The 25,679-nt window shown below is 37.9% G+C and overlaps 1 protein-coding gene across 2 annotated transcripts; it reads left to right on the top strand.

Annotated features, from left to right (window-relative positions):
* The first annotated feature begins 1,105 nt into the window (after positions 1-1,105).
* Positions 1,106-25,679, top strand: GCLM (glutamate-cysteine ligase modifier subunit). 2 transcript variants are annotated; one of them, XM_055401353.2, is made up of 7 exons: positions 1,106-1,332; positions 5,433-5,498; positions 6,798-6,882; positions 9,889-9,948; positions 11,601-11,803; positions 14,318-14,432; positions 19,498-25,679. In XM_055401353.2, the coding sequence occupies exons 1-7, from the start codon at positions 1,207-1,209 to the stop codon at positions 19,665-19,667; spliced, it is 825 nt and encodes a 274-aa protein (XP_055257328.1). In that variant the 5' UTR covers positions 1,106-1,206; the 3' UTR covers positions 19,668-25,679. The 2 variants fall into 2 exon arrangements, with proteins under 2 accessions (XP_055257328.1, XP_055257327.1); XM_055401352.2 differs by lacking the exon at positions 1,106-1,332 and adding an exon at positions 1,421-1,678.

Here is a 25,679-nt window from a genome sequence, read left to right as displayed (position 1 = left end):
TCATCAGCAGAAACGGGGGAACGTGAAACTCGGAGACTAAGTGACTTGTCTAAGTTAAAATAACCAGTACCTGATAAGTCAGATTCGCAAGCCACTCAGGTTTATGTTTTTGTTTTTTAGTATATCTGATTACTCTCAACAAAAGCAAAAATGTGTTGAGGAAAGCTCAGTAAATGTTAAATTCTCGGTTCCTATCAAGTCTACTACATATGAAATTTAATAGGAGTAAAGAATCACAACCTCTAAGGGAACAGCTCATATCTTCCCTGATCTCGCCAGTTTAAGTATTCTCTTTAATCTCACCTGGAAACTATGATATTCTTACAGTATTCCTCACTGTTTCATATGCTTAAATCGTATCTGGAACTACAGTTTAAGAATCTTAAGAGCAGAGATCAAGTCTTACTCTTTGACGTCACACACTGGCCAGCAAATAGAGTAAATCAATAGACCTTTAATCAATGGACGTGAAGAAAAATGAGCAGTTTGGGGGAAAACCCAGAAGGGAAACGAACTCCTGAGAATTGAAACGGGCGGGCATTTCAATGCCTCGGTGCTTTCTCTTTTTAAAGCGGTATCTTGGGGCTATCAGCAGCGTGATCGCCCATTGGCTGGGAGGTGAGACTGCGAGCCATTGGTGAGACTGCGAGCGCAGCTGATGGAGGTGGAGCGGGCCGGCGCCGCGCGCTCTGGCCGGCAGGGGGCGCCCTGCCGAGCGCTGGGCCCCGCGCCGCGCCGCCCCGCCCCGCGTGCCCCGCGATCTCTGCGCCGCGCGCCCGCCCGCCGCCCGGCGCCACGCCCGCCGCAGGCAGAGGGCCAGTCACCCGCGGCCCGGCGCCCCGCAGCCCGCTCGCCGCCCCGCCCCGCCCCGCCCTGCGCCGCCGCGGGACGGGTAACGGTTACGAAGCACTTTCTCCGCCGCGGTTTCTGCTTAGTCATTGTCTTCCAGGAAGCGGCTCCTCAGTAGGGAGCCCACTCGCCCGCGGCGGCCGCTGGAGCAGAGAGCCGCAGCCATCGGCGCGTCTTTCCCGGCCGCAGCTCCGCGCCGCCCGGTCGTCCTTAGGCCCGAGCGCAGGCCGGGGTCTCGCCGCGCGGGGCGCGCAGCCGCGCGCTTTGCTCTCCGGCCTCGGGCACCGCGTCCTACGGGCGGCCTCCTTCCCCGCCCGCGGCCGCGTCGCCGCCGGGCCCTCTCCGTCGGCTGCTGTCATGGGCACCGACAGCCGCGCGGCCGGAGCGCTCCTGGCGCGGGCCAGCACCCTGCACCTGCAGACGGGGAACCTGCTGAACTGGGGCCGCCTGCGGAAGAAGTGCCCGTCCACGCACAGCGAGGAGGTGAGACCGGCGCCAGGGGCAGGCCGCGGGCCGGGCCGGCGGCTCCGCGGGCGGGCTCCGGGCGTCGCGGGGGACGTGAGGCGCGCACCTGGGCTCCGCCTGCGAGAGGAAGCCGGGGCCGCTGTCAGCCTGATGTCGCGTCCGCACCTGCTGGTGGGGGGCTCTGCGTCTTTACAAATTCGGCAGGTGCAACTCGATGAGGAGTGACGCCTCTTGTCAGTGCTCCCGGCTGATGACCAAACTCTCCAAACCATTGGCTCGCTCTTCCGGGCGATGGGGTCAGAGAGGGCCGATGCCGCTCTTCGTCCCCCTCCTTAGCTCACTCCCTTTCTCCCACGGTGTCCAGGTAAAGAAAAATCTGGGGGATTAGCTTGCTGAAGACTCAGATGAGGTAATAGTAATAATCCACTTAGCTTTTAGGGTGTTGACTGTAGTTTCTCTCTGGCTGTGAGGCAAATGACCGAACACTCAAAACCGACTTTGGAAAAAGGCATGTATTTCTCTTGCCGAAGATTAATTTGGCTAAAAACTGACCACTATTTTGAAGTGGCAGGGGATAATCTGGAATTACGCTCTCGTTGCACATTTGTTACATCGCTGGTCCTTCCTGAAGGGGAAGAGTCGATCGTTACGCACAGTTAATTGCAGAGGCATGTTGGTGGTATAGGACGGGTTTTAGTGTTGCTGCTGCTGCTAAGTCGCTTCAGTCGTGTCCGACTCTGTGCGACCCCATAGACGGCAGCCCACCAGGCTCCCCCGTCCCTGGGATTCTCCAGGCAAGAACACTGGAGTGGGTTGCCATTTCCTTCTCCAGGGTTTTAGTGTTAGAAAATAATAAAACAAACTTTTAATTTAAGAGCTCTGTGACTTTGGGAAAGTTACTCTCGCGAGCCTATTTCCATGACTTAAAAGTTGGATCATATCATCATCATGTCACGGTGTGGAATAAAAGAGCCTATATGAAACACCATGCAAGCACTTATCTCCCTTGCCATCTGGTTCAGAGAGATAAAACAAATCTTGATTAAAAGAAAAAGTTCCTAAGCTATGTCGATTATGATGTTATCAACTGTGTTCCTAATCAGTTTTAAATAAGATGTTGGTGATATACTAGGACACGACTGAAGTGACTTAGCAGCAGCAGCAGTAGCATTGGAGAAGGCAATGGCAACCCACTCCAGTACTCCTGCCTGGAAAATCCCATGGACGGAGGAGCCTGGTAGGTTGAGGTCCATGGGCTCGCCAAGAGTCGGACACTACTGAGCGACTTCACTTTCACTTTTCACTTTCATGCATTGGAAAAGGAAATGGCAACCCACTCCAGTGTTCTTGCCTTGAGAATCCCAGGGACAGGGGAGCCTGGTGGGCTGCCTTCTATGGGGTCGCACAGGGTCGAACACGACTGAAGCGACTTAGCAGCAGCAGCAGCATCCCTCTGAATATGAGTTGGACCTGTACCCAGGCCTCCTGTCGGCAGTGAGGACCAATCGGGGGATGAGAACTCTTGGTTACAACTTTAATAGAAATCAGAATCCATACCATATTCTGTGTCCAGGATGCGGCTCAGTTTGTCTCTCTTCTTGTTTTTTTAAAAAACAAACACACACCCTCACTTGTGCTATTTCTCCCAAAGATAAACACTTCTGTGTTTTGTACTAGACCTTTAACTTCTCTAGGGTTGATGTTTCAATACAGCATTTTGCACATAGATAATATGGGTGATGTTTTCTCTTATCTCACTCAACACATGCTAAAGTAGGACTGCAAACCCAGTAAAAAAAAAAAAAAGCATTTTGCCTGACAGTCCATTTCATGGTTGCATGTCACACGCGTGCACACACACAAAAAATCTTATGAAAAGATTTTACTATATACTGTGTATTCTAATTTTTTCTTATTTTAATTTTTAAAAACTTGATTTGTTAATGCAGTAATGAGTTACACCCCGCAGTTTGAAGAACATTGTTCAAAAGACTAACTGTGATTTGTGTATTTTATTTTGGGTGACATGAAGGAAGGACAAAATTAAGAAATTTGAAAACTTTTGAGGAAAGCTTGGTGCTAGCATATGTGGAGAAAACGTGACAGCTTGATTAGAATAGGAGAGGTGTGTTTTGTTTCTGTGTAAAGAACTTTGTAGCAACCAGAGCTTTAAACCAGAGATTAAATTTCCTAAAAGGTCTTTTCTAGTGTAATGTTTTGTTTTTTAATTATTCTGTAATCTCTGCCCAGATTTTTTGTTTCACTGTAATTTTCTGAAATAAAATCTTGTGTTTTAAATGGGCCATTATTGGACTGTTTTGAACAGTTATTTGTTGTTAAGGTATTTGATCATGTAGCATTTTTTAAAACTCTTATACAACTCTAGATTTAATGATACACTAAATTATGATGATGCTCATCTTCCATGATACTATGTGTGGTAAGAATGAAGAGAGCAGAGAACAAAAATGTACAAAGTTAATGTTCATTCAGTATAGATAACATATAAAAGATTAAAAATCACCCAGTTTGTGATAGTGAATTTCTCATATTATTGTAACATTGGACTGTTCGATAATTTGTCCTGAACACTCTGAAAATATACTTATCTTCATGAATTGAGAAATTCATCTGGAAAGCCTTCTGCCAGTTAACCATCCTACCAGAGGAAAATTTCTAAAATTTCTCCCATGACTTGAGCCACAGCACTCCTGAATTGTTGTTCCTGCTGCCTCAATTTTTATTAATTTTTCAGAGAATATTGACTTCTAATTCTAAGATGATTATCAACTAATCATTTTTTATTTAATGACTTAAATTTGATTATAAATATATAGACCCTGTAAACTGAGTTTATGTGGGTTATTGTGGCTGGCACATGAATTACTGTTGTATATTGTAAATCTTAAATAGGTGATTCTGAGCTCTTAATTGATAAACCAGTTGTCCCTTGTAATTATCTATACTGAAATACAAGCAGTAAAGTTCTCGTGTCAGTTTTTATCATAAGCACTCAGAGATCAGATAGTGAGTTCAGAAGTTTAATCTCTGTTGTTGGTATTAGGAAAGTGCTTTTGCAATTCAGGGATGTGCTTCTAGTTACTCATTTATTTTTTCATTGATTGCCTACAGAATGCAAAGTACTCTGCCCTTGGTATTTATAAGGCAGTGATTTAAAACTTCTAGTGTTGGCCCATTTGTGATCAGAAGTCAGTTCAATGATTCATGGAGCAACGTGTTTTCTTGCTGTTAAAAGTCACCAGACTATCTGGTATATAGTAAGCATAAATATTACTTTGTTAATTTTTGTTGTTATATGTATATACGTCTGTACTCACTGTGTTAGTGTATGTCTTATTTTGGACCACTGTTAAATAAGTTGGAAATACACCATCATAAGAGATAAAAGATAACTAGATACTTGAATGAATTTACAGAATACTACAATGTTTCTGTAAGAAAATTGTATAAGAAAACATTGATGACAGGTCTAAGGTCTACCTGCCTGTTAGGAAATGACTTATATGAACTGACTTTATGCAAGCCGACTTCTTAGGACTATGGTGGTTTCCAGACTTTAGAGTACATTTTGATTACTTGGATACTTCTTGAAATGAAAGTTCTTCTGCCCTTAGAAAGTGACTCAGCAGATCTAGGGTGGGGTTCAGGAATTTAAACGTTTAGTGCACACCACAGGTGATTCTCACGTAGGCCCTGGGTGGTTAAGGTTCATTCTACCCAGGCTGCCTGGGCTTGATTTCAGTTCCTCCATTTATAAATTTCCTTGTTCTTGAAACTTTGTTTCTTTATGAGTGCTTTTACATCTCAAAAGTTTACTTAAATTTTCATTGGTGCAAAAATACTTTTTAAATGATTAGGTTACTGCTTTAGGTCAAGAACATTTGAGAATTAAGAGTAGGATAAAAACAGATCTAAGTTGATCTTTGTTAAAGGAAACAAAACCTTGTAGAATTAAAATTTTGGTTTGTGTCATATTTCCGATGGGTATCTTCTTTTTCCTACTTATAAGACTAATTTCAACCTTTTTTCATTGTAGAAGTACATTAAAAAGTGTAGTGTATGGTTAACAGTTTCAAAATGCATTTCTTTTTTTGCAGCTTCGAGATTGTATTCAAAAGACCTTAAATGAGTGGAGTTCCCAAATCAGCCCAGATTTGGTCAGGGTGAGTGAACTGTGAATGAAGAAATCATGCAATAAGCAGGAAATTAATTTTCTCAGGTTTGATCAGGAAGTCAGATAGGCAACTAGCATGGAAATCACCGGGGTCCATTTGCTGAAATGGCAGTCTGACCCGGTAGACTTAAGCATGAAAGAGAAAATCCAACTCTGTAGTCAACTCTTCAGTAAGACAAGCTACTAAGATTCCACAGTCTTCCTACAGAATGTATTTAGTTCCAGTTTATATTTGGTCTAGTAGAAGAATGACTACCAAACAGTTCTGGTTTCTAGATTGCTTTGGTAGACTATAAGCAAAACATAGTTGCTAAAAATAATTTTGTAAGTGTCAGTTACTTATGAAACAGTAAGGAAGTGTTTCATTGAATGTCAGTATATGGCTGTTATCAAAAATGTTAATATACAAAACACAGTCTGTAAACCACTGTTCGGAATCCAGCTTAGCCAAAGGCTTGTCACAAATTACAGAGACCACTTAAAAAGTATGGAAGAGAACATGTACTAAAAATAATTGTTTCCCTGAGCATACTGCAAGTTTGTAACTAAAGGTGCTAGGCAGACATTCATTAATGTCTTCTATCAGTCTCCTTTCTCTGAAGTGACCTTTCACTCTGTGCTTGGCTTGTAAATACTTAACATGTGGTCAGGCATTCTATGTTCAAGAATTATGGGAAAATCATGTTTACTTTGTTTTAATTTTATAAATGTTATAAATGTATGTTCCTGATTTTTATGTACCAATATTTTATCATTTCACTCATTAACTACTCGTTTTTATGCATTGGAATTGCCTTTACTTTGTTTCCATTGCATTCAGAAAAAAGTATGTTTTGGATTAAAATGTTTGTGATTGACATATGGGAAGTTTTTAACATGTCAATATCCGGAAGGAAAATACCACTTTTCATTGATTTCTGAGTAGAAGTATTGACTGTGTTAATGGTTCTCACTCTTCACATACTGCCCAGTTTGCTTGCTGGTTTGTTCATTTGTTTTTGGTCATACATCCTTCCCTCACCCCTGCCCTGAGTATCTTCCCCACCCCCACCCTGAGTATCTCATCAAAATGAGACACTTTTTCCCAGAAAATGGACACACATATACATACACACAGCACTTTACCTTTGTTTCAGGGCTTTATAAACTTTCTGAAGCCAATCAGGCAAAGAACTTTATTGTCTTATGGGTTCTCTGCTTCTAAAGAGTGTTATGGACAATAGAAAATATATAGCTAAGTAAAAACATGAATTTTATATTTATTGTAAATATCGTGTGTTTATTATAGGAGTTTCCAGATGTCTTGGAATGTACTGTATCTCATGCAGTAGAAAAGATAAATCCCGATGAAAGAGAAGAAATGAAAGTTTCTGGTAAAGTCCAGCCTTTACAGTTCATTTTGTTTTACAGTGGATAATAGGTTTTGTTAGGCATGGGGATAAGCCTTTCTTTGATTCTGGTAATAAGTAACTCGATCACTCAGTGTAGGAAATATAGAGATTCTTTATAACATAATTTTATAGCCAGCTTTAAAGAAGGAGTTATAGGAGGTCACTGTTGTCTACTTCAGTGAAGGCAGAATAGAACTTCACCTCTTCATTTTGTTCTCACTAATTTAGATGAGACATTATTAATCAGAGCAGAAGAAGAAGGTGTAGGAAAGAATAAAGGGAAGGTTTAAGAGCAGTGTTCACCTGAAGCCAGCATAAGTCCTCCCTTCCTGGAGTGACACCATTAAGCAATGGCTGAGGTCACCTGGGAGCAGAGAAACCAGTCTGGGCAACAAGCCGCTTGAATAAAAATACAATACATACTGTACCCATTCAACAAAGGTGGAGGGACTCCTGCTACTTTCCAGAGATAGTGTTAAGTTCAAGGAATGAAAGCTGTTCTTGTCCTCAGTTTACAGTCAGCAGAACATAGTCACTAAATACTTGAGCTTAACTAGATTGAAATTCCTGGATGTGCAGATTACTGCCTGACATAATCTAGGGCTAACAAATGATTTAATGTCTCTGAGCTTAGTTTCCTTATCTATAAAATGGGGATACACCTGTTTCTCAAGCTTCCTTGTAAGTTAGATGAAATAATGAAAGAAGCACTTAGCATGGTTCTTGGCACAAAGTAAAGTGCCAGGTAACTGTTATTTATTACTATTGGTGGCTGTGTTATAGTTGTTGTCATTTTATTATTACTCTTATTAGGATGAACACGTGAGATGAATTAGGGCATTGACTCTAATAACTACCATTTGTTGAATCTCACTTTATACCAGAGCTTTTACTTGCTATGTTATGGTTATATTTATTCTATAGAATTTTCGAAACAATTCTGCAAGGTAGGTTTATTATCCCCTTTACACAAGTGACATTAAATCACTTGAAAGCTGTCATGTAGCAACTAAATGGTTGAACCAGGAGTCCATTGAGGTATGCCTAACTGCAGAACCCATTTCTTTTTGTTAATTTCACATTGCTGTTTGTGTTGAAAAGGACATCAGAGCAGCATTTCTCTGTGGTATATTGCAGTTCATCATGGTATAGATCCATCTTGGAACTCTGACAAGTTGTCCTTGATTCCTGGAAGGCTTGAGATTTTTGATAAGCATCAAGAGCTTTCCTCTCTTCACCTACCTAAAAATGCCTCCTCTTTTGGAAAGAGGAGACCATCTCAAATGACACCCAGTTCATAGCCAGTGGGTTTTCACAGATCGGGAGGGTTTTCACAGAATATAATTACAGAGCTGAGTTGGAGCAAAGTGGTGAAGATTGACTCTCACCTGGTAAGGAAGTTGTGATGGCTTTTGGATGGAAAGGTAACATGAGGAAAGCAATATTTTAGGAAGATTATCCAGCAGTAGAAAGGCAATGACAATAAGAAATGTTGTACAAAGAAAATTTGTTGTATATATTGAATGCCAGGCACTTTACATAAGGGTATTTCATTAACCCTGTTTTCTATTACCCTTTATGATTTTCCCTCTTCTTGCTTTCCTATTACTCTACCTATTGGTTGAGTAAATTTAGATTTTTGAACATTGAGTTTATTACATGAAGTAAATATATACATATTTATATATATACAATATATATAATGTTGAGTCAAATCAAGCCAAATCTTCAATTTCATAAGTATGAAAAACTACTCAACTTTCCTAATAACCAAAGAAATGCCAATTAATGAGGTTCTGGGCAGGTATATTTTGTACCTATCAAATTAACAAAAATATACATCTTTTTTTAAAATAGCATCCTATATTGTTAGGAGAGCAACTTCTAACATTTAATGGTCTGGTAACCTGGGACAGTTTTTTTAAAAGCAAGAGATAAATAAAACAAGACTGACAAAAAAATCATATCCTTTGACTCATAATTACATTTCTGATCTTCAGAAATGCTTCAGACATAAAGTTGAACAGAGAGTTACCATAGATATTATTCATTAAGAATACGGAGTACAGGGAATTCCCTGGTGACTCTGTGCTTCCACTGCCAAGGACCTAAGTTAGACCCTTGGTCAGGGAACTAAAATCCCACAAGCTGCAGTGCCAAAGAAAAAACAAAAGAAATATACAGAGTACATAAAAATCTAAACAGTAATTGCTGGAGATGAGACTATTGGCAGTTTACCTAAATACTGCATAGAAATATAAAAAAATATTTGTTACATAGGGGTAATAAACCAAATACATAGAAGTAAAAAATATATACTGTGTTTCATATGACCAAGAACTTGAAGGTAACGTTGTCTAAAATTGAAAATGATTGTATTAGGAAAGTAGAATTGTGGGATATTTGTTTGTTTTGGTTTTCTGGTTTTGTTTTTTCAATTTTCTTCTCATTACAAGCAATTTAATCTTTATATAGACTTTAGTTTATTGGAGAAAGTATATAATGTGCTGGTGGTTTAGTCACTAAGTTGTGTCTGACTGTTGCAACCTCATGGACTGGAGTCTGCCAGGCTCCTCTGTCCATGGGATTTCCCAGGCAAAAACACTGGAGTGGTTTACCATCTCCTTCTCCAGGGGATCTTCCCCACCCAGGGATGGAACCCAGGTCTCCTGTGTTACAGGCAGATTCTTTACTGATTGAGCTACCAGGAAAGCCCATATAAAAATATATATTTTAAATGCTTCTATATTTATCTGCCCTGCTTTCCAATAAAGGGGAATTAATATTTGCCTTTTTGTTTTGACAATCAGATACTTGTGGCAACTGGCATATCTTTTTAAAAATTACCATGGAAATATACTTTTAGGTCTTAAAACTATAAAATAATGCAGCTAGGGAAGAAAAAAATTCATTCGAGATTATCTGTTCTTAGTATTTTAGCAGTGTTACTCAAATATAATAATCGGTTTTGTTGTTTTTGTCACTCAGCGAAACTGTTCATTGTAGGATCAAACTCTTCATCATCAACTAGAAATGCAATCGACATGGGTAAGCAAAATTTTAACTTTTATTTTCATACTGAACTTTAAATTACTGTAAGTGTATTAATTATATCTTGTGTTCAGGTCTAGTTAAAAAAAAAATAAGCTAACTGCAATTTTACCTTTTCAAGTTCTAGCCTAATTTCTTAAGGCTTCTGTGGAAATCATATCAACCAATGTAAGGTCAGATTTTCATGTATATAAGAGGAATGTAAAAGATGTAATAAATTACATGTTAACTATATGTTGGGAGATAGAAATTCTCCTTAATTATATTCTTAACTTTTTTAGTACTACAGGTGAAATATCAAAAGAATAACAACAAAAGCAGGGAGAAGGCAATGGCAACCCACTCCAGTACTCTTGCCTGGAAAACCCCATGGACGGAGGAGCCTGGTGGGCTGCAATCCATGGGGTTGCTAAGAGTCAGACACGACTGAGCGACTTCACTTTCACTTTTCACTTTCATGCATTGGAGAAGGAAATGGCAACCCACTCCAGTGTTCTTACCTGGAGAATCCCAGGGACGGGGGAGCCTGGTGGGCTTCCGTCTATGGGCTCTCACAAAGTCGGACAGGACTGAAGCAACTTAGCAGCAGTAGCAGCAGCAACAACAAAAGCAAGCATTTTTATCTATTTTCATCTCATGGTGAGCTTACTATATAGCATTATAATTAGTATTTTTTCTTTTAAAACATTCTTCTAGTATTTACTTACATTGAACAGTTAAATAACTAGCTCTTTAATATAACTATGGAAGAAACAAAAATCATTAAAAATAAACTCATAAAAACTAAGAAGTTATCTACATCTATTGTTGTTTAGTTGCTAAGTTGTATCTGACTCTTTTCCAATCGCTTAAACTGCATAGCCCGACAGGCTCCTCTGTCCATGGGATTTCCCAGGCAAGAATACTGGAGTGAGTTGTCATTTCCTTCTCCAGGGGATCTTCCTGACTCAGGGATCGAACCTGCATCTCCTGCTTGGGAGACAGTTTCTTTATCACTGAGCCACCTAGATTAATGTGTAAGTTAAGACCATAAATTCAGTTTTTCCATAGTCTCAAGCTTATTCTTTGCTATGACTACCAGTTATAGGGTTTCCCAGGTGGCACTAGTGGTAAAGAACCCACCGCCAATGCAGGAGACGTAAGAGACTTGGATTCGATCCCTGGGTTGGAAAGATCGAGTGGAGGAGGGCATGGCAGCCCACTCTTGTATTCTTGCCTGGAGAAGCCCATGAACAGTGGAACCTTGCAGTCCATAGGATCCCAAAGGTCAGACACGACTGAAGCAATTTAGCATGCATGCACAGCACACCCAACAATTACAGACTATTAGGTCAGAAGCTACCAAAATGTCCTGGGGCCTAGGAAACAGGGAGCCTATAGTAGTTGTGAGTTTCCCAGGAATGTGGCAGGTCAAGGAAACCCACATGTCTGCCACACAGACTAAATAGATGAATGGACACTCACTGTTTTGAAAAATATGGAAATGTGGTACATGACAGGTAAATTATGAAACCTAACGAAATAATCTGTTACATAGAATACTGGTGAACTGTATGGACAGAATTCAGTGGGGGAGCAAAGGACATTAGAAACAACTTGCCTTTATTATGTACAAACATTTGTCTTCTTTGTGTTTTCCTTCACATCAGCCTGTTCAGTCCTTGGAGTTGCACAGCTGGATTCTGTGATCATTGCTTCACCTCCTATTGAAGATGGAGTTAATCTTTCCTTGGAACATTTGCAGCCTTACTGGGAAGAATTACAAAACTTAGTTCAGAGTAAAAAGATTGTTGCTATTGGTACCTCTGATCTGGACAAAACCCAGTTGGAGCAGCTGTATCAGTGGGCACAGGTAAAGGACATCTGCATCCCGAGCACTCCAGGAGCACCTGTCTCTTACAGTCTTTGCTGCATCCCATTAAACATCATGTACATAGCAGACATCTCTGTGGGGGGCCTGTTCCAAATATGGGGATTTTGAGGCAGACTTTGACAAAAAACTCTAGAAAAATGTGTGTTGAAACATTCATAGCCAAATGAATTAAGGCTCTTTCTTTCAGTTTTAAGTACGTGATAAAAAATATTATGTTTTCCTTTAGGTATTATTAGACCATGGTTCTAGTAAGAGAATATCATATGTAACATATATTTTGCTCTGTTATTTAAGACATGTAAGACCTTCAGTTCACATAACTTGATATGGAGTAGGAGTCATAAATTAATCCCTGCCACTCTCTGGCTTAATAACCTACAAAATTATTAGGGAAGTTGCTTACAAGTAGTTTACTGTCTCTTTTTTCTTTATTCCTTTTACTTCATCGCCAGCCTTTTCATTTTCTTCTGGACAGGAAAACCCTAGAGAAAAGTTGCCTCCTTGTCCCTTTGACTTGATGATAGCCAGAATGTGGCTAAGATTCTGCTGAATTGCTAAGATCAGGGTGATCTGAAATGTATCTGTAAATTAACCAGAGCATCTATTAGAAATGACCTAATTCTTCTCTTTTTCAAATGTATATGATTAATAACCATATTATTTACTTCAACGTTAAATATACTTGTCATTTGTATTTGATCCTCTATCTCTAAGATATCTCCTTTCTAGGTGGGACCATCACAGTTAGAATCACGTTTGTTTTCAAGGCAGATGTATTAGGTGGCAGGTTGTAGCATGAGACTTTTTAATAGTGTAGTAATATATTGGCTTATTCCCCTCTCCTTAGAGCTATTTTTCCCTTTCCTGTTACCAGTACCATGAGTCCAAAAAGCATATATTAATAAATATATTCAAATCAAAACTACAATGAGGTATCACCTCAAACCAATCAGAATGGCTGTCATCAAAAAAACCTACAAACAATGCCGGAGAGGATGTGGAGAAAAGGGAACTCTCTTGCACTGTTGGTAAGAATGTAAATTGATACAGCCATGATGGAGAACAGTATGGAGATTCCTTAAAAACTAGGAATAAAACTACCATATGACACAGCAATCCCACTACTGGGCATATACCCTGAGAAAAGCACACTTCAAAAAGGCACATGTACCCGCAATGTTCATTGCAGAAATATTTACAATAGACAGGATGTGGAAGCAATCTAGATGTCTATTGACAAATGAATGGTTAAAGAAGTTGTGGTACGTATATACAATGGAATATTACTCAGCCATAAAAAGAAATTAATTTGAGTTAGTTATAGTTAAGTGCATGAACCTAGAACTGTTAAACAGAGTGAAGTAAGTCAGAAAGAGAAAAACAGATATCGTGTACTAATGCACACACACACACACACACACATACACATACATTTGTGTATATATATATATAGTATCTAGAAAAATGGTACTGATGGACGTATTTGCAGGGAAGGAATGGAGATACAAATATAGAGAATGGACTTGTGGACACAGCAGGGGAAGGAGAGGGTGGGATGAATTGAGAAAGTGGCATTGGCATATATACACTGCTCCTGCTGCTATTTAGTCCCTAAGTCATGTCCAACTCTTTATGACCCCATGGACTGTAGCCCACCAAGCTCCCCTCTCCGTGGAATTTACCCCGCAAGAATACTGGAGTGGGTTGCCATTTCCTTCTACAGGGGATCTTCCCAACCTAGGGATCGAATCTACATCTCCTGCTTGGCAGGTGGATTCTTTACCACTTAGCCGCCTGTGAAGCATCTATGCACTGCCATGTGTAAAATAGATAACTAGTGGGAAGCTGCTTTATGACACAGAAAGACCAACCTGGTGCTCTGTGACAACCTAGAGGTGCGGGATGCAGAGGTGGGGTGGGAGGGACACTCAAGAGGGAAGGGATACTTATATATTCATGACTGATCTGCATTGTTTTATATAAGGCAGAAACCAGCACAACATTGTAGAGCAATTATCCTCCAATTAAAAAATAAATTTTAAAAAATCTGGCACAAGTATGCTGCTGCTGCTGCTGCTAAGTCACTTCAGTCGTGTCCGACTCTGTGCAACCCCATAGACGGCAGCCCACCAGGCTCCCCCGTCCCTGGGATTCTCCAGGCAAGAACACTGGAGTGGGTTGCCATTTCCTTCTCCAAAGCATGAAAGTGAAAAGTGAAAGTGAAGTTGCTCAGTTGCATCTGACTCTTCGCGACTCCGTGGACTGCAGCCTACCAGGCTCCTCCGTCCATGGGATTTTCCAGGCAAGAGTACTGGAGTGCCTTCTCCGGGCACAAGTATAAGTAAAAGTAAAAAATAAATTCATGTAAAAGTAAACTTGAAGCACTATAGGATGTGATATTTCATATGTTCTAAAACAGTCCTTTTATTGCTTTCTACTTTTCGAAGTACCTAATTTAAAGGAGATGTCACGATTTTTCTTTTTCACTTCTAGGTAAAACCAAATAGTAACCAAGTTAATCTTGCCTCCTGCTGTGTGATGCCACCTGATTTGACTGCATTTGCTAAACAGTTTGACATACAGCTATTGACTCATAATGATCCAAAAGGTAAGACTGAGATTTTCATTTGTAGAGATTGATCAGGTGCTTTTATTTTATAAGAAGTTACTTGTTAAAATTTAATTTTTAATTGTACAGTGATAAAGGTACAATGCTGTCACCTAGAACTATTCTTAATAGTTAAAAACCCATACGCCTTTATTTTAGTTTCAGAAAGCTTTAATTTTGTCTTTGTACCAATGGGAAAAGAAATGAAGTGATCATTTTCTGAACATCCGGTCTGCTCAGATTTATAAATAATAAGCTACACAGAGAAGATGTTGTAAGATATTCTAAGTGTCACATATAATATTGTCTAGTACAGCAGAGATTGCACCAAAAGGCCACTTAATTAAAGAGGATAAATATCTGGAAAAAGCAGCAGATAAAATTTAATTTGAAACTTAAGCATCTTATGATGGGTATTTGATTAGGTATTTTAGTAATCATTACTATCAAGACATATATGTTTGATATTAATCAGAAATGTTATTTGATTAATGAAAATGGCTTGTCTGCCTTTTGTAGGATAATCTTTTATCAACATTTTACAAGATAAGTTGGAAAGCTGGGAAGATAGTGTTTTACACTTTAGTTATTAGCAGTCTGCTCCATTTTCATTTTTTCATAGTTTCGTAGCGAGCACAGGTGGGGTTTTACTAAGTAAATATACAGGCTCTATGAAATAGTTCTTTTTGGTGTAGTCAGGTGTGAAAGTTTCAGATTTCCATGCCACTTTTATAGAAGTTCTCATTTAATAAAAATTGGAGGAAATTTTATAGGTGATTCCTAAAGAAAAACTTTCAGTTTATACTTTCATTTCTAAAAAGATGGCATTTGTATAGGTGGTGTGATTCCATTTATTTTTAGGATGCTTATGGATAACTTCTTAAACCTTATTATAAACACTCTGCCTCATTCTCATTTTTTTAAAATGTTTTATAGGAAGTGGAGGAGGAGTTTTAATAGTTCAGTTCAGTTCAGTTCAGTCGCTCAGTCGTGTCCGACTCTCCGCGACCCCATGAATCACAGCACGCCAGGCCTCCCTATCCATCACCAAATCCCGGAGTTCACTCAAACTCATGTCCACAGAGTTGGTGATGCCATCCAGCCATCTCATTCTCTGTCGTCCCCTTCTCCTCCTGCCCCCAACCTTTCCCAGCATCAGAGTCTTTTCCAGTGAGTCAACTCGTCGCATGAGGTGGCCAAAGTATTGGAGTTTCAGCTTTAGCATCAGTCCTTCCAATGAACACCCAGGATTGATCTCCCTTAGAATGGACTGGTTGGATCTCCTTGCAGTATAAGGGACTCTCAAGAGTCTTCTCCAACACCACAGTTCAAAAGCATCGATTCTTCGGCGATCAGCCTTCTTCACAGTCCAACTCTCACATCCATACATGACCATGGGAAAAACCATTGCCTTGACTAGACGGACCTTGGTTGGCAAAGTAATGTCTCTGCTTTTTAATATACTATCAAGGTTAGTCATAACTTTCCTTCCAAGGAGCAAGCGTCTTTTAATTTTATGGCTGCAATCAGCATCTGCAGTGATTTTGGAGCCCAAAAAAATAAAGTCTGACACTGTTTCCACTGTTTTTCCATCTATTTCCCATGAAGTGATGGGACCAGTTGCCATGATCTTTGTTTTCTGAATGTTGAGCTTCAAGCCAAACTTTTCACTCTCCTCTTTCACTTTCATCAAGAGGTTTTTGAGTTCCTCTTCACTTTCTGCCATAAGGGTAGTGTCATCTGCATATCTGAGGTTATTGATATTTCTCCCAGCAATCTTGATTCCAGCTTGTGCTTCTTCCAGCCCAGCGTTCCTCATGATGTACTCTGCATATAAGTTAAATAAGCAAGGTGACAATATACAACCTTGACGTACACCTTTTCCTATTTGGAACCAGTCTGTTGTTCCATGTCCAGTTCTAACTGTTGCTTCCTGACCTGCATACAGGTTTCTCAAGAGGCAGGTCAGGTGGTCTGGGATTCCCATCTCTTTCAGAATGTTCCACAGTTTATTGTGATCGACACAGTCAAAGGCTTTGGCATAGTCAATGAAGCAGAAATAGATGTTTTTCTGAAACTCTCTTGCTTTCTCCATGATCCAGCGGATGTTGGCAATTTGATCTTGTTCTCAAACGCTAGGCATCATGCTAAATGCCTCAGAGATTGTAACTCTCACAACTGAAACTGGACATTTTATGGATGAGGAAATAGAGCCTTACAGTTTAAGAAACTCCTTAAGGTCGCCCAGCTGGCTTAGCCTGAAGTCTGAACTTAGACCTAGGTCCTGAGTGAATTTGGAGCCTTTTCCCTACTCTCTCTCTGATTTGAAACATTAGCATTGTAGTATTTCAGGTCCAGAACTTTACTTCCTTATCAGCCTCCATTAAAATCATACCAGAATAAGACATAGTTACTTTTCCCTCCCCTCTCCAGCAGAGCTTTCATGCATAAGTAATTAGATTCATTTTTAAAAAAAAGGTCATTTTAGTGAAAATCCAGCAAAGAATTGCTGTGCTGGATTTGTTCTGAAATATAAGCTATTTAAATTTTAAATTCCTATATGTTGGCATATATTATATAATTTTTCTATTTACTTTGTGGAGGCTCTCCCAACTGTAATTATTACCAACAGCAGTTGTTACAAACAGCTGATGGGTGAGCCTGAACCCCATTTGAGCTCCACTTGAAAAACACGCAATTCTTTTTCCAGTGGGAAAGGAAATAGGAAAAGTCTAAGGTGTCTAGTGTTTTATTTCCATTTATCTAAATGTGGGCATGTGGATTATGTGCTAATACATCATTGTCATGGAAAAATATATTACATATGTATAGGAGAAGAGAAATGTAATCCTTTTGGGGAGAGTATGTTTTTGTTTTACCAGTGTAATTTGGCTTTAGGATGTCTAATTCTCAACCCTTTAGGTAGAATTTAAAGTCTGATCCTGCATATACTATAAATGGATCTTCAGACACTTTGATCTGTATTGAAGCAGTTCCCTTAAAAGTTTTGTCATGTTTACTGATTCTAAAGATTTAACATTAGTTGAATTAAAAGAATGTAGTTAGTGAATAACATAGTTTTCTGATTTTGTGTAAGATTTATTTTTAAGCAAGCAAGTTGTAAAACATTTAACTCTATTTGTCACCTAAAATAGAATCATGTTTATAAGTCACCTAAAGGCCTTCCTCTCTTCTATAATTACCCTTATTCCTCCGAAAGGTTTATTTTCCATTATTCTTTGTCCTAGAAGTTGTGGTGACAGTTTACAGTCAGAGTACAATTGTCGAGTGTGTGACTCTGACTTAAGAGCTTCCCTTTCTCTGTTGGCCTTACTCCTCTCCTCACCCCCATTAAGTCTGATCTATAGTGCGCCTCGTTCCCTCAGGGTTCCTCAGTTAGACACTCTGGAAAACAGATCCACAGACAGACATGTTTGGAAAATTACCATTTTATTTATGAAAACTACTGTTTACTAGCTGTGTGACCTTGGGCAAGTTATCTAATGTCTCTGCATCAATTTCCCCCTGCAGAGGAAAATAATATCCATCTCTCGGGGTTAACATATGGATTAAAAGAGTTAATACATGTGAAGTACTTAGAAATGACACGTGACAGTAGCTAATATTTACTGAGAGTTTAGTATTGACGTTACTCAAATATCACAGCAGTTCATTTTGGGACAGGCAGGTTCTTTGACGTTCCCAAATCATATTGCAAAATGGTCATCTAATCCCTATCTGTAGGAATGGTTCTGACCCTAGTGGAATCTTTCATATTGATTGCAGTAGACTATGTGCCAGGCATTCTAAGTACTAGAAATACAGGACCAAGTCAGGAAAATCTCAGCTGTCATGGAATTTATGTTCTGATGGGAGAGGAGACACAAATAAGATAAATGTTGAATGTGACAAATGGTAGTGTGTGCCATGGAGAAAAGTTGCCTGAGGAAGAAGAGTGCCCAGGTTAGGGGGTGTTGTTTTATATAGGATGGTTGAGGAGGCCTCTGTGCTAGGGTACATTAATCACAGACCTCCAAGAAGGGAGAAAGCCATGTGGGTATCGTGAAGAAGAGTGCTCAGGGAAGAGGGAGCAGCTAATTCAGAGGCCCCAAGGTAGAAATATGTTTGAGGATTTCAGGCTACAGCTGTGAGGCCAGTGTGACTAGAGAGGAGGAAGTGAGGAGGGGAGTTGTAAATGGGAGCATTGGTAGAGGTCTTAGATACAAATGTGGAATTAGAAAATAATGATTTCATCAAAGAGAAGCAGATTAAAAGATAACTATCGGTAAAGATTTTTTAAATGATTGCTGGTGAGGATATGGTAAGATTGGCACTCCAGTATCAAGTGTGAAGCACAGTCTTTCTGAAAAGCAATTGGCAATACACCATGTATCAAACCTTCCAAAGGTACTTGTACTTTAATCTTGTCATTCCATAGCCAGGCATGCATTTTAAGAATGTTCATCAAGCTTTATTTTTATTAGCAAAATATTAGGAAAAACCTAATTTTTTGCCAACAATAAGAAAATTTATAAATTGTATCTATAAAATATAATATTGGGAGAATTATAAAAAATGCTTTCACAGAATAATTACATGGGAAAATATTCATAATATATGTGAAAAAATAAATAAATTAGGCTATAACTACAGTATGATTTCTGGTTTTTAAGATATGGATACATACATATAAAATAAATAATATACAGAAAAAACAGTTGGATGGAAATACATGGTAGTGGAAATGGTCCATATTTTTTCCTTTTGTCCTTTCCTTTATTGTCCTTGACTGTACATTGGGATCACCTGGAGATTATCAAAAAAAACACAAGTATTCAGGCTCCTCTCACCAGAAACTATGAGTTAAACTGGCTGGGTTACAGGTTACTTTCTAAAGAACTACCTGGGTTTTTTTGATGTTCTGATTCATATTCGTAGCACACGGTAAGGATAAATATTCAGTTTTGAGGTGTTTCTTTTGTTGTATTTAAATGCTTACCTACATAGTAAAGTGCTTTGATTTCAAGTTTAACAATTTGGGTTTTTATCTGTTGTTTGTTTTAAGAACTGCTTTCTGAAGCAAGTTTCCAAGAAGCACTTCAGGAGAGCATCCCTGACATTCGAGCACATGAGTGGGCGCCTCTGTGGCTACTGCGGTACTCAGTCATTGTTAAAAGTAGAGGAGTTATCAAATCAAAAGGCTACATCCTACAAGCTAAGAGAAAGGGTTCCTAACTGCAGCTTAGGATCATAACCTACTGACCTGTATTTTCCTTGAATATAAGATAAAATTGAGATGTGTAAAAATCTAATTACTGCCTGTAAGTGTGTCATGGAGGCAGATATTCTTTAGTTATATTTGACAATATGTTATCTGTCAAGTTTGAATACTTCTCTTGCTTCCGTATCAGTTCACTCACATGAACCACTGTATTGTTTTCATTAAACTATTGTTTTCTAATTGAAATTGTCTATAAAGAATATACTTGCAATATATTTTTCCTTTATTTTTATGACAATAGCAATCAAGAAAATTTGTCCTTAGATATATTTTGGCCTAGGCATCAGGGTAATATATATACATATTTTTTATTTCTAAAAAATTCATTAATTGCTTCTTACTCTATAGTATAACTAAGCAATTTAATTACAATTGTTAAAACTGAAATACTGGAAGATATTTTTCCTGTCATTGATAAGATGATTATATCTCAGACTAAATGGAGTAGCTGGGATCTACTAATAGTGTAAATAAAAGTCCTTTCTTCACTACATGAATGGAAACTTAAATTTTTTTTCATGTGTCCTTGCTTGTAGTTTACCTGCAATGACTTAACCTTGTATCCTGTGCCATAATTTTGCTCTTGCTTTTATTACAAGGACAAACCAAAGTAAATATGTAAAGGAGACTAGGAGCTTTGATCTTATTGTTTGGGGGCTTTATAATAAAAGCAGCTATTGTCACATCCAGATTCTTTTTAATTCTCAATCTGTCCTTAGTATCTTTCTACTCATTGAAAAACATTCAGTAAGTATTGAGCGATTACTGTGTGCCGGGTACCGTGGTCTCTGGAAGGAGGAAGGAGGGATCACAGGGATGAAGAATCAATTAAGTAAATATGCAATACTTGTTCCCTTCTAGTAACCAACTACAAGGGGCTAAAAGCCAGAAAAGAGGTGGAAAAACTCTTTAGTTCAGGGTCAGTGTTGTCTATTTAGACAACTTTGAGATACGGTCTTAACTATTTAAAAGCAGAACAAAACTTTAAAGCTAAAAGAGACTGTGTATCATTTAATGTGATTCCTCATTAGATTAAGAACCAGAAAATAGCAAATATGTAAGTTGTGACCTTTGGTGTATACTGTTGGTCTCTGAAATTCTATAAATTTGTATCTGTGACCCAAATAGTTTGAAAATTTTTTTTTAAATCTCTTGTATCTCAATTAATACTTTTAAACCATGTATTTTAACATATGGTTTGTAAAACTAAGCTAATGATAATATGTATATTTATACATACACATATATATACACACACATACACATGCATATACATCTACACACATGTATGTAACTCATATAAAACTAATTTGCCCAAGTTTTTTCAGCTTAGGGAAAAGAGCTGTGATTCCATATTCAAAATAAACACATTAAAAATCAATATTATATAAACAAACAAGACTCTTCTCCTATCCTAAGTAAGGTTTTGTGGTTTACTAGTTGGATAATTTGATTAGAAATGTAGTGTGAAATCAGCTGATTTACCTGCTAAAACTTGTTTAGACTTTCGGCTTCCTAAAGCCTTCTGTAGCCTTTATATTAATTGTATGTAATGTTATTAAATATACATAGTTAACTTTTTAATTTGGAAATGTACATTTTTTCATGTAACATAAGTCTTAAATGCTCATTTTAATTTAAGCCTATACAGTGAATTGGCCAAGATATTTGAGGGTACTTAAATGGCGTGCTGTGGTTCATGGGGTCGCTAAGAGTCGGACACGACTGAGCGACTGAACTGAACTGAAATATCACATTTATTATTTTTTAAAACCTTAGGCTTACAAAAGCAGATTTTTAAAAGGTTATTTTGAAAACAGGAAAAAAACATATATTGCCAATATATCCAGACTTCAGGGGGACCTTTTTGTGTGTTTTTTCACCAACTCTTGACAAGGAACCAAGGTTGTAGATTCATTTCATGAAGGGGATCATGTATGGCTTTTTTAAAATGTGTTTTTTGTTTTGCTTCTATACCTTTAATTTCTGCTCTTGAATAACCTTTCTTTAAAAAAGTGATTTTTTAAGGCTTCATCTTTTCTAAGCTGATATTTACTTCTTTATTTGGTGAACTATCAGAATATAGTGAATGCTTTTCAAATATTGAAGGATTTAATGTTTAAAAAGCCATAAAATAAAGAGTGATGATACTACCAAATAATTGCTTAAAACTGAAAGCTAAGTGAGCAATAGTGTATATAATAGATTTGTTTTTCTGGGGAGATATGTATCCAGTGACCCAAGGTATAAAGAATTTATATAACTTTTTTTCCAGTAAACATGACAAGAAGCTGCAGCTTATTATTATTTGTCCAAAATACACTGGAGCCTTATTTTAACACAATGTACTGTAACTTGTAATTTGTTCTGTAATGAGTCTGTTTTGAATTCTCATCTAAGAAACTGTAGTCAAAAAAGGACCCAGGTGTCTTATAAAATGTGTTTTCATGTAGTGTGAATTCTGAAGACCACACTGTGCCAGTATGATAATAGAGTATCCAACAACCAGTGCTAGAAATTGAATCACGAATAATAGCTAATAATTTTTCCATTCACAGGAACATTTAGACAGCTGTGTGAAATGAAAAGTGAAGTTATTCTGTTTTGAATGAATGATACAGACTTTTCTCTACCAGAGCCTAGTATAACTGAAATAGGATCTTGATTTTCAGTGATAAAGGTGATAAAGGCTCATTTAATTGTGTCTCTTTTTAGAACCTAAGAAGTTCAAGTTTAGAACTTCTTAAGTTTAAACTTAAGAAAGTTCAGAAGTCTTTCTAACTTTTCCAACCAGATTCAAAATTTAGGAATGTAAGCAGTTGATATATATATATTGTGTGTATGTGTATATATATACAAAATATGTGTTTTATTTTTAAAAAATATGTACTATAACTTTTACTAATTTTTTTATAATTTTCAGAGTAAGAAATATACTTAGGAGGGGAAAATGTTTTAATTAGATAATTCTTTTATGTGTCTTCAGTAGTATACTATAAAGGCAAAATATAAAGCATCATTAAATATTTATAACAGTTTTTAATTTTAACTATATTATGAACTTAAAGTATGAGTTGTATATTTTTTAATTGAGTTGTTGCAATAATTGTAAGCATCTTGAAACATTGATTCTGAACTGTTTAAATTCAAACTGATTATGATTTGAAAATAAATTATGATAAAAATTTAAACATCCAAGCCATTAAGTTATTCACACATTCACTCAATAAAGATGTATTGAATACCTGCTGTGTGCCAGGCACTGTGCAAGGTGTTGATAGAAAGACACAGAGATGAAAACAGCCCTGTCTTTGAAGAGCAGATAAGTGTATTTGAGGGGCGAGAGAGAGCTCAGTGTGAACGAGAGCGATAAAGGGCTGCATGTGTTGTTAATGATAAAAGCTGTAAAGGGGAATAGGGCCATGTGAAAGGCATGAGACTGCTGGGAAGCAGAGTGAGGGTACGTAAGGAAGGTTCTCTGAAGAAACCAGCCTTAGAGTTAGGATCATAGAGTGGGATGTGGGGTGTGCCTGGTTTGTATGCAGTAAATACACTTATACCGAATGATGAAACAGTTCATACGTGAACTTCAGAAATTCAGTGAAAACAGTTTGTTCAAGAGCTTATTCTTATCAGATAGAAAGGAATGGCTTCTAGTGAGACAAGAGTAGGTAAGGTTTGAAAAGCCACATTTTATAAAAGACGAAAACTTGCCCCAGTTCCCTAGACATGTTAGGGTATGTCTTATGTAGTTTCACTACCAGAAACGTCAGACAAAACCTTAATATGTATCCCTCAGCAATAAATAAATGTATAAAATGGTCTACAAGATTTTGGTCTGTGTTTTGGTTCATTATCTTAAGAAGGTTCATGTTTTACAATAAGCATTACTTATTTGGACTTAGCTTTGTTTTCTGTTTCTTTGCTCACTATTGATTCTTGCATCCTATTCCATTCACATTTACTTTGTTCTTAATTATATCCTTAGTAATTCTTTCACTAAAGGTCTTTGGGCAGTAAACCTCCTAGGTTTTGTTTGTCTCAAAATGTCTTTGTTAACAGTCTTAAGTGATCATTTGACATTATAGAATTCTAAGTTTCCAAACACTTTCCCTCAGCATCTTGAAGATAATATTCCATTGATTTCCAGCATTTATACTCTTGCTAATGAGAATCTGGATTTTCTTCCCTAGAAATAATGTTTTTCCCTCTGGTCTATTTTTTCATTTGAATTATTTATTTTGATATGTGTGGAATTAGAATAAAGCAAGAAAATGAAAACTGGCTTCTGAGTTTTCTAATAACACCAAAAAAGTAACCATAAAGGAAAATATCAATAACCAGATTTAATCAAAATTAAAACCTTATGTTCTTAAAAATATACTGTCAAGAAAATAAAAATGTGAGCCACAGACTCAATGAAATACGTGCAATAAATATCTTATGAAAAATAAATTGGACATAAATTTTTTAAATTGAACTTCAAAAACACCATTCAAGATAAGCCATAATGGAAAAGAATACGAAAAAGAATGTGTGTGTATGTGTGTAACTGAATCACTTTGCTGTATAGTAAAAATTAATACAAAATTGTAAATTTTTTAAAAAACTTCAAACCTCCATCAAGAAAGTCAAAACACCATCAAGAAAGTCAAAAGGCAACCTAAAAACAGGATAAGATACTTGAAAATCATACATCTGATAAGGATCTTGTATCCAGAGTGTTTAAAGAACTTCTTACAGCTTAAGACAACCCAAGAAAAATGAGGCAAAATTTAGGACAGATTTTTTTTTTTCCCAAAGAAGACATGAATACTCAGTAAAAACATATAAGATGTTGAACATCATTAGTCATCAGGGAAGTTCCAATTAAAACCATAATGAAATATCACCAAAGTAGCTAAAATTTTTAAAGACTGGCAATAGCAAGTGGTGGCAAGGATGTAGAGGAAGCAACTCACATAGTCCAGTAAAATGGTACAACTAATGTGGAAAATAACGAGATTTCTTACAAAATGTACCATGTGACCAGCAACTCCACTCCTAGGTATTTACTCAAGAAAAATCTTGTATCTGAAAAAGACATACACCAGTATCTTTAGTACTTTGGAATTCTGTGGTGGCTCAGACAGTAAAGCATCTGCCTACAATGCAGGAGACCCGGGTTTGATCCCTGTGTTGGGAAGATCCCTGGAGAAGGAAATGGCAACCCACTCCTGTATTCTTGCCTGGAAAATCCCATGGACAGAGGAGCCTGGTAGGCTACAGTCCATGGGGTCGCAAAGAGTTGGACCCCACTGAGCGACTTCACTTTCACGTTCATACACAGTAATATGGATGAGTCTTGGAAATAGGCTGAGTGAAAGAAGCTGGACATGAAAGTACATCATTTCCTTTACATGAAATTTTTAGAACAGACAGAATTAGTATTGACTGTATTATCTGTTGCTGCACCTGGATACCTCAAGGCCTCTCAAAATGTTGCAGTCACGGTCATCTGGGACTCCAGTCTCCTCTGTGTGTTTGATTGAGGTTGGTCTCCTTCCAAGCTTGCTCATGAGGTTGTTGACTGGACTCAGTTTCCTTTCTGGCTATAAGCCAGGGGCCTTCCTCACTTTGCCACATGGCCGTCTCTATAGGGCAGCTCATAGCAAGCAATTACTGACTTCCCACGGAATGACTTAGCAAGAAAGTACAAGAGAGAAGCCAGCCTTTTTTGTAATTTCATCTTGAAGGTGACACCCATCACTTTTGTTACATTCTTTTCATTATAAGAAACTAGGTCTAGCTCATACTCACGGGTATGAATACCAGAGGATAGGATCAATGGAGACCATCTTACCAGTCAAACTTAATTTAAAAGTAATATTTTGTATGTAGTAATGTAAAATGACTATGAATAGTATGTATTTTTAGGCATATGCACTAAAATTCTCATTTGAAAAGACCCTGATGCTGGGAAAGAT

The sequence above is a fragment of the Moschus berezovskii genome, chromosome 4, assembly GCF_049115385.1.
Source record: "Moschus berezovskii isolate FMDL1 chromosome 4, NW_MosBer_1.0, whole genome shotgun sequence".
Lineage (NCBI taxonomy): Eukaryota > Metazoa > Chordata > Mammalia > Artiodactyla > Moschidae > Moschus > Moschus berezovskii.
Note: the sequence above shows the minus strand (reverse complement) of the source record. Positions and strands in the feature narration are given on the sequence as shown.

Coding starts and splice junctions, on each gene's coding strand:
- GCLM (XM_055401352.2), top strand. CDS start 1,529: ATGAGGAGTGACGCCTCTTGTCAGTGCTCCCGGCTGATGACCAAACTC. Junction 5,499..6,797: donor TCAGCCCAGATTTGGTCAGG/GTGAGTGAACTG, acceptor TGTTTATTATAG/GAGTTTCCAGATGTCTTGGA. Junction 11,804..14,317: donor AGCTGTATCAGTGGGCACAG/GTAAAGGACATC, acceptor TTTCACTTCTAG/GTAAAACCAAATAGTAACCA.